The 9098-nt window shown below is 46.7% G+C and overlaps 1 protein-coding gene across 1 annotated transcript; it reads right to left on the bottom strand.

Moving 5' to 3' along the window:
• Positions 1–269: 269 nt before the first annotated feature.
• LOC103638099 (uncharacterized) lies at positions 270–1281 on the bottom strand. Its single transcript, NM_001324044.1, has 3 exons — positions 1071–1281; positions 873–934; positions 270–736 (listed from the first exon to the last, which is right to left on the bottom strand). The coding sequence occupies exons 1-3, from the start codon at positions 1135–1137 to the stop codon at positions 515–517; spliced, it is 351 nt and encodes a 116-aa protein (NP_001310973.1). The 5' UTR covers positions 1138–1281; the 3' UTR covers positions 270–514.
• Positions 1282–9098: the final 7817 nt, after the last annotated feature.

Raw genomic sequence — 9098 nt, 5'->3', positions numbered from 1 at the left:
AAAGACATGTTTAGGTTCTTCCGGATGGAAAGCTACTGAGCACATTAAATCTCTTTCTATTTAATTTTAACTATAAAAGATTAATCCTCTTAAATTCACTTTCGATCCACTTTTAACCAAACAGACCCTTATCCATTGCAGACACATGGGTATTATTAATTTTTTTTTCTGCAAGGTTTCAGTTGTTTTAAATTTTTTTTCCCCTGCAAAGCCAACATACATGGCCACTAACCACTTTATTTTTTTACAAGAAAATAGCACACACAAAGTTGGTTAACTGGTAATAACATAAATTAAACTTACACATTCTGAATTTAGCACACCAACACTACTTTACAGCGCTGTGTTCAGCGCGCAGCTAGCCTCGTAGTAGTAGTAGTTATACTAGCGCATCGACGTTCAGCAGCCTCGCAATTACAGTAGTTTATTCAGGCATGCATCGGTGGGCATTTGGTGCTTGCATTGGCAAACTGGAAAAAGAGGTAGGTAGCTAGCTCTGGACGGAGGTCTCGTCTCACGGCCTGAAGAAGGCTGGGTGGGGACGGCCGGTGCCCTGGAAGGAGGTGTTCTTGAGGTGCTCAGGGGCTTGCTCGAACGAGTGGCGCCTCGCCAGCGACAGGATCTTCTTGTCGGCGGCGATGAAGTAGGCCATCCCAGCCACCGTGGAGACGATGAGCGCCTGGCCGGTGGGGTTGATGTTGGCCTTGGCCCATGGCAGCATCCGCACGCTGGCCAGCTGAAGAAGCGACGACCAGTTATTAGAGACTGCTGGCCGACGACGGGCCGTTTCGCGACGATCGACGCGTACGTACGTACGGCAGCGCCTGATTAAATCTACGGGAGAAAGCTAGAGACGGTGAAAGGAAACTCACGGTGGGGATCGCGGAGGCGATAGTCGCCACCGCTGCCGCCTTGGCTCCGGCGAGGGTCGCCTCTGCAGACCATGCATGCGACATACAGACAAGCATCGATCAGTCAGTTTAGTCAGTGTACTACTGTACTGCCTGCGTAATAAACAGGCTAGCTTGTTTGTTTGGTTCGAGGGCAGAGCTAGTGTGCCTCGCACGTACCTCGGGAGCAACGCTTGGCGAGGGCGAGCTTCTGGTCGAGGGACGCACGGCTCACCGTCGTCGACATCTCTGTGTGCGCGGTTGCAGACTTGCAGGTGCAGCAGCAAAGCAAGAGGGTTTGTGAGACGGAGCAGCTCGATCTGCTGGCAGTGGCAGTGAGCAGCACTGGAGTTGCAAGGAGAGCGAGCGAGCTAGCGAGGATGGATGTGTTGCCAGACGCAGGAGAGGCCAAGGATTTATAGGCGCCGTTGCGCCACCAAGAGCATCGGCCGGGGAACGGGAACCCAACCACACAAACAATCGGCGGACGCGGGGAGGGGAGGGGAGAAGCGGCGGGCGGCGCGGACGTTGTTTTGCAGCCCATGCACTTTTCAGGGGAGAGGGAGACCTATCCATTCCAGGGAGGGAGACAAAAGAGACGGGCGTCGCATGCGACACCATGCGCGTGGGCCTATACTGCTCCTTGTACTGCTTTATTTGGGCATCTGTGTGCTAACTAATACCACTCAAGATTTGGGAGGGGGGCGAAAAAGGAAGAAGAGCAAACAAGTTACCAACCACTGGTCTGGCACTACTGCTGCTGGTTTCTGGTTTGACACGCTAATGGGAGCCAGGGGGTGACAAGGTGTAGCAGTAGCCACGGTGACAGTGAGACTGTAACGAGAAGCAGGTGTTGCGCAACACAAGAAAAGCAACCTTTTTTTTCCCCGTGGGCGATGGGCGATGGCGGTCTCTGGGCTTGCATTGGTGTATGTGTGTTGCGGTGGGTGGCCCGACGCCCGACGGTGCCTCTGCCCTCAGTTTTGGGAGGGTGGCGGTGCCGCTCCCAGTTTTCTGCAGAGAGCAGAGTACATGGAAACTGAAAAACAAATTAAGTACGTATGACATGTCTCTCTCTCTCTCAAAAAAAAGGATTACTGTGCCTGTTAGGTGCCCATGCCTCTTCATGCGTGCTCGCAGTGCTGCATTGAAATAGTAAAATCCGGTTCGGATTACAATCAAGTGAAACATTTGCGACGACGGCTAGGCCGTGCAGTACATTGTTAATAATCCTTTACTATCAAGTGTACTAGTCTAAAGGATTCTTAGGGCTCTGTTTAATTACATGGACTACTCTTTAGACCCTGATTTTTAGTCATTTTTTTGTCAAACGGAGGGACTAAAGTAGAGACTAGTTATATTGGTGCTAAAAAGAACTAAAAGGTAACATTTACTCATGTTGGATAAGATTATGTGACCCTATCTCTATCTCCTTTGCCTATGTAAATAGGTCCCCTGCTTGTACCCTGTACAATACACCACATAATAGATCAGTTTTCCCGTGGTTTTTTCTCATCCATATTGTGGGAGTTTTTTCCACGTTAAATTATGTGTCTTTTTTCCCCACTTAAGATCCTAACAACTCCGATGTGGTTTTGGAGACCATGTGTGCAGCCTTCAGGTTGATTTGGTGACAAAAGGATTAGACAGGATAAGCAAGAAATAAACTAATTTCTTCCTTAGATTCCTTAAATCCTCTCGTAATTAGTGATCACCAAATCAGCCATTCATGAATATCTATCCGTTCCGGGGAGGCCATTCCTGGCTGGCCTGCACAGGACAAAGACATGAGATGATGAGACGTATGTACGTGGCATGGGAAACTTTACTGTTCCTTGGACTAGCTTGGACATCTTGTGTGCTAGCACGACTCAATGTTTTTTTTTTTAAAAAAAAAGAATAGTAAGAACAAGTTATTTCCTCCGTTTATTTTTAGTTATCGCTGAATAGTTCAATTTCGCACTATCTAGCGACAACTAAAACAAAACGGATGGAGTACTAACCAAGACACACTACTGTTAGTTTGACGCGCTAATGGGAGGTTTACCGCCAATTCCATCGCCGACCGGTGCCTGTGCCCTCAGTTTTGGGAGGTTGGTGGCGCTCCCAGTTTTAGGCAGGCGCGGCAGCAGAAAACCGCAGACGTGCCCTCGTCCAAGAAAGGAAGAGAGATACCTGGTTTTGGGCGAAACCAAGCCCATGCATGCATGTGCCATTGCCTGTTTGCTGCTGCTGTTAGGCTATCCGCAACTGTTACCCTGAAATTTTTCCCCTATATCACTTTTTCCCTCTATTTTTCCCACTATTTTTTTATCTCCCGCAACGGTTCCCCCTAAATACTCTCCCTATATCCCACTACCACTATAAAATATCATTTTCTATATCAACTATCAATTTTTTATCTACTAACAATTACTCGTGGACCCACAACACAGTGTTTAGGGAGATGAACAGTGACACGCTATATCTAGGAGGAGAGAGAAGGGGGCCGGCGCGTAGGGGGCGCCGTAGGGGGCACCGCTGCGGCTGTAGAGTGCCCCCTACGCGCCACATGCAAGGGGAGGGGGCTGCAAGGGGCAGCGTTGCGCATAGCCTTAAGACTGTCCGCAACGCTTCACCCTAAACCTCCCCTACCCTATTATTGTGCATCGTTTAGTGGCTACAGTGTTTCCCTAGCTCCCGCAGTGGCGAGCGCCACCCTCTCCCCTCCCTCGCCGCACTCTTCTCTCTCACGCCAGATGCAGGGGACGACTGTAGCCGCCCCCTCGCCTCCTTCGCGCGGACGGTGTCGGCCGCGCCAGACTACGGAAACTTCGCGTTCCACCTCGCTTCGCCTCGACCCCTCCGCGGACGGGCGATTTTGCGCGGCGACGCGGCGGCGGATCTCCCGTGGGCCGGTGGAGTCGGCCCCGGCCCCCCTCGGTTGCGCAGAAGAGGACGTCGAGTTCGTCACCACGCAGAGCCGTTCGCGACCGAAGACGAAGAGGAGTCCTATCCGCTTCCGGCGACGAACGTCGCGACCGATTGGTTGGGTTCCATCTCCGACAATCGACGGCGCCATCAGATCCACACCGAGACGCTTCGATTCGGCGTGTTGGGGCCTAGATCTCCCCTTCTTAAGGTATTACCTTCATCAACCACGGGAAATCAATAGTTATTTGACGATTGATTTAGAACAGCACTCGTATTTTGCTTGGATTCGTCGTCTTGCGCCCGAGATCCACCCTACTAGAGGTATACCCACTACAACAGCTACAGTCATTTTCGGCGGCCAGAAGCCGCCGAAAATAAGCCAGTTCCCGCCGAAAATAAGCTATTTTCGGCGGCAAAAGGCTTATTTTCGGCGGCTCTTGGCCGCCAAAAAAAACTGGCCGAAAATAAGGCTTTACTTTCGGCGGCCAGGCCATGGCCGCCGAAAATAGCTTATTTCCGGCGGCTGGCTTCCTGGCCGCCGAAAATAAGCTATTTTCGGCGGCCAGGGAGCCAGCCGCCGGAAATAAAAAAAAAGCCGAAAATAAAAAACCTTATTTTCGGCGGCCAGGGAGGCCGCCGAAAATTACTAATTTCAGAGCAAAAAAATTGAAAAAAAACGAAAAATAACAGAATTTCATACAAAATTCATACAATCACAGAAATTCCATACAATAACAGAAAATTCATACTTGAGTTCACAACATAAAACTTGAGTCCATACAAATATAAAGTCCACAAATAGTCCATACAAACATAAAGTCCACAAATAGTTCATTACAACACAGTGCGGCACAAAGCTAACTTAATCACACATTGGGGTCGTTGGAGTTGTGTCCACTACCTCCAGAAGCCAATAACTGGTCGACGAAGTCGTGTAACGGGTTTGGATCCTAAAAAAAAGATGACATTAATAACGGCTACAGTTACATGTATAACGACTATTCAAACAAATTGTTTCTCAAACTAACCTCTCCTACATAAGCTCCCTCCCCTGCATAAGCTCCTCCTGGTGCTGGTATGACCGGTGGTGGCGTGTTGTTGCCCATGACCCCGGATCCCTACAAAATCAAGTTTAGTAAAGATTTGACAATTAGGTTGATACAAACGACAAGTCTTAACTAAATTGAATAACCTGAGGTGGAGGTGGAGGTGGCGGAGCATGTAATCCCCACTGAGGCATCGGCGGCTGAAATTGAGGGAAAACAAATGGTTGCTGCTGTGCCTGCTGTGGAAACCAAGACTGTTGCAAATATAATATATTAGTTATAGAACCAATATCGAGCGTGTTGAGAATAAATAAGACACTCACGTTCATTGCTTGTTGCGCCTGTGCGTTGTAAGCAGCCATGTACTCTGATTGCTGTTGGAGAAATGCCATTTGTTGTTGCCGCATCTCTTCACGAAATTTTTCTTGCTGCTCCCTCATAGCTTCCTCCATGCTAGATACAGAGCGGCGACTACGGCTGTTACTACCACAGCCCGCCTGCGACGAAGAGCCGCCACGAGAACGCAACTCCGTCGAATCGATAACACCGGTAAACATAGAATATCTTGAAGAACAAGAAAATTAGCTATTCGGTCGTAGTTCCAATATTATTGAAAACAATTCACAAGTTCATACCGTCCATGCGCCTTGCCTCCAAGTGAATGCACAACCTCAGCGTCGATGGTAGGCGCTCCTCGCCAATCGTAGTCTTCTCCATACTTCTTAACCATCTCCTGCCCGTATGTCTCCTGCAATACAATATATGAAGGTTCAGCACACATGTAATTTATAGCTATATGGGAAGAAAACATTAATCATAACAACAACTAACCATACGCTCAACGGCCGCTTGACTACACAGCTCATCGGAGATTTCACTGTTTTTCGCTCGATGCCCTCTCCTATAAACATCGATTGGGCTCGGGACAACTCCAGTTTGAGCCTCCTGCAAATATATGAGTTCAATCCTGTTTCATTTCTGAGTAAAACAGAATACTACATACTCACCATTCGCTTAGCCAACCGAATGTGTCCATCAGCCCCATAGGTATGGTTGACTACGACCTCATCATCGTCCTCGTCCTGTTGATGGCGCTGCCTATGTCGATTTCTGTTTGACTTCTCAATCCACTCGGGCGAAGCCCATATCTCACACAAAGCCTTGTAAGCCTGCGGCCGGTGTTCCATCCATGGAAGAGTTACCTGCATATAAAGCGTTAGCTCAAAATTACATTCACATCTGAATGAGTTGTTAAATTAGATTTTTACCTCCATGTACTGGTCTACAGTCAAGTAGACATCTGAATATTGTCGAAAGTTGTTGATAGAATGACCTCGGCGCTTCATGTACGCGTTCACAACCTGTAGACGAGCATTGGAAAATGCATCCCTGCACACCTTTTTCGCATTTTTCTCTAATACTCGGTCTGCATGCTCTTGAGCCTCAGGTTCCACACGATAGCGTCTCTGTCCAACATCGAAAATAAAATTAGTTCAAAAACAACTAATAAATGTTAGGTTGAAACAACTAATAAATGTTAGTTCGAAAAAATTACCCAAAAGTCGTGCTTGACGGCGCCTTGAGCTGTTCCATATGTAGCATGTGGAGCTAGTGCGAAGTGCGACCAGCTAGTGCAAGGAACCACCACACCTTTCGGGTCGGTGACAATTCCTGGGTTATGTAGACGACAGAGGTTACCTAAGGCTTGATTAACCTGTCTATGGTGACCTCGACCGTCAAATGACGTGTCTTCCCATTGGCTGCATGACAAAAAACAAGAAAGTCATGTCATATATATAGTGTAAAATAAACAAATAAGTAAGAACAAAGTGGCCAAACGTGAGTACCTATCACCAACCGGGATGATCAGTACTCGAGCTTCAGATTGTGCAGGCGCTGACGGAGGTAGGACAAAGTGGCCGTTCCGAGTGCCCCTTCGTCGAACGACAGGAGCCTCGGTGGTATCGTCATCCGCCTCAGCATCTATGCCCTCATGGGCCTGCTCGTCCTCCTCGTCATCCTCCTCATGGGCCTGCTCGTCCTCGTCCTCCTCCTCATGGTGTTGCACCTCCTCCTCGTCGTCCTCCTCTTCCTATGCACATGAAATAGAGACACGTAAAAATTTACATAAACATTTACATAAGATCAATTACACAAGTGACTGACAAATAAGATCAATTACATAAACATTTACATCGGTACTCCGTTGTAGAGCGATAGGTGTATCACGTAGTTCTGGCCGAGCGTGTCTCAGCAACGCCTCCTGTCTGCTCTGGCTAGAAGAACTCCCTTGGAAAAGGGAACGTGCACCAGGGAGTATCCTGCTAGCCGCATTAAGAAACCCCCTAGCAGTGCGCTTTGGTTTATTCCTACCACTCATCCTGTTCAATAGAAAAACATTAAATGTATTAGCTCCATAAAATTAAGTGAACTAATAAAAAATCAAATAATACATCACATAATATGAAATTTTGCATTACACATCAAAATTCATCAGAATCACGATCAAGGAGTCTTCTTCGATCCAAAGCTCGCAATGTGGCTTTTTTGTTCCTTGGATTTCGTTTTCGTTTCGGTGCAACACACTCATCAGTAGTGACATCGTTACGGTCTCCGACTAGTGAGTTCAGTGCAACACCCTCATCGATAGTAAAAGTAGTTGGCAATTCTTCTTCTTGATAAACATCATCGGCCTGTTCATCTTCGAATTGATAACCAGCAGTGCAAGGAGTATGTAAACGTTCCCTAGGGTTCACCTTATGAACTACCCACCATGCTTCAAACTTCGGATTTGGGTATGACATATAGTAGACCTGCTCGCACTGGTGTGCAAGGATAAAATTATCATGGCCTCGAAGTCGTTCCTTGTGCTTTACTTCAGTTATACCATATTGACTTTGTCTAATACCATTAGTGCTGTCAAACCAATCACATAGAAAGAATACTAATTTCAAAGGTTTGTTCCCTGCAAAATTAAACTCTAGGATGTTTTGAATGATGCCATAATAATTAGTTTCTCTGCCGAGTGCATCGAGTGCCCTAGTCAGAACTCCAGTGTTACGTGTGGCTGCACGAGGACGAGACTTTTCAAATTGGTCTGAACAAAAACGAAAGCCATTCACATCGTATCGACCAAATGTTCTGCAAGTGACCGTCCCATAAGATAGCTGTCTCAAGTCCTCGTGTATGTTAGGAGTCTTTGTGCACTGCAAATAATATACAGTTCAAATGACTACCTCGCGTAAAAGGCTAAATGACATGAAAGTAAGGAATATAGAGAGTTTACATGCTCGCGAAACCAGTCAACAAAATTAGGTCTTCCTTGCCTCCCATGTCGTCGCATAGTATCTAGTTGTTTGCTTGTAGGCTGATGGGAATAAGTCCAATTTTCCTCGTCGAACTTACTGTACGACAAATAAGTAATTAAATATGGCTCCTTTGGTAAAGAAATTAAGGGGTAAAATAAAGACTTACATGAAATATGGCTCCATCTCTTCCATATTAGAGTACATGTATAGCAAGGCGGACATTCTTTCATCCATGCTAAGGTGGTAGAACGTGCCCTTACTAGTACTTGTGCCTCTCCATTGGAAAATGTTTAGATCACTGACAGGAGGTTCCTCATCGACATTGTATCGCATGGTAGCAGCATAGACATTATGTTCCTCTGCGAAATACACACTCGTGAAGTATGAAACCTCCTTTAGCAAAAAAGCTTCAGCGATGCATCCTTCTACTCTAGCCTTATTTCGAACCATGCCTCGCAGGTTTTTGAGTGCACGTTCAATGTGATACATCCACCTATATTGTACAGGTCCACCAACCTTTGCCTCATATGGAATGTGAATAAGTAGATGCTCCATCGGATTGAAGAATCCAGGTGGGAATATTTTTTCTAGCTTGCATAACAACACTGGTATTTGTTTCTCCAACTTCTCCATCATATTTTTACTTATTTCTTTAGCACAGATCTGCCTGTAGAAATAACTTAGCTCAGCTATTGCTTGCCACATGGCGTCGGGCATATAACCACGAAACATGATAGGGATAATCCTCTCCATTAATATATGGAAGTCATGGCTCTTTAACCCAGTTAGTTTTCCCGTTTTCAAATTCACAGCTCTTTTCAAGCCCGCAGCATAACCATCGGGAAATTTAATTTTTTTCATCCATCTCATTACCTCGATCTTGTCTTTAGAGGTAAGACAGAACAAGGCACGGGGCGGCCTACCGTTGTCATTGAGCACTT

The sequence above is a fragment of the Zea mays genome, chromosome 9 (assembly GCF_902167145.1).
Source record: "Zea mays cultivar B73 chromosome 9, Zm-B73-REFERENCE-NAM-5.0, whole genome shotgun sequence".
Lineage (NCBI taxonomy): Eukaryota > Viridiplantae > Streptophyta > Magnoliopsida > Poales > Poaceae > Zea > Zea mays.
The sequence above is the reverse complement of the archived record's forward strand: the minus strand, read 5'-3'. Positions and strand labels throughout refer to the sequence as shown.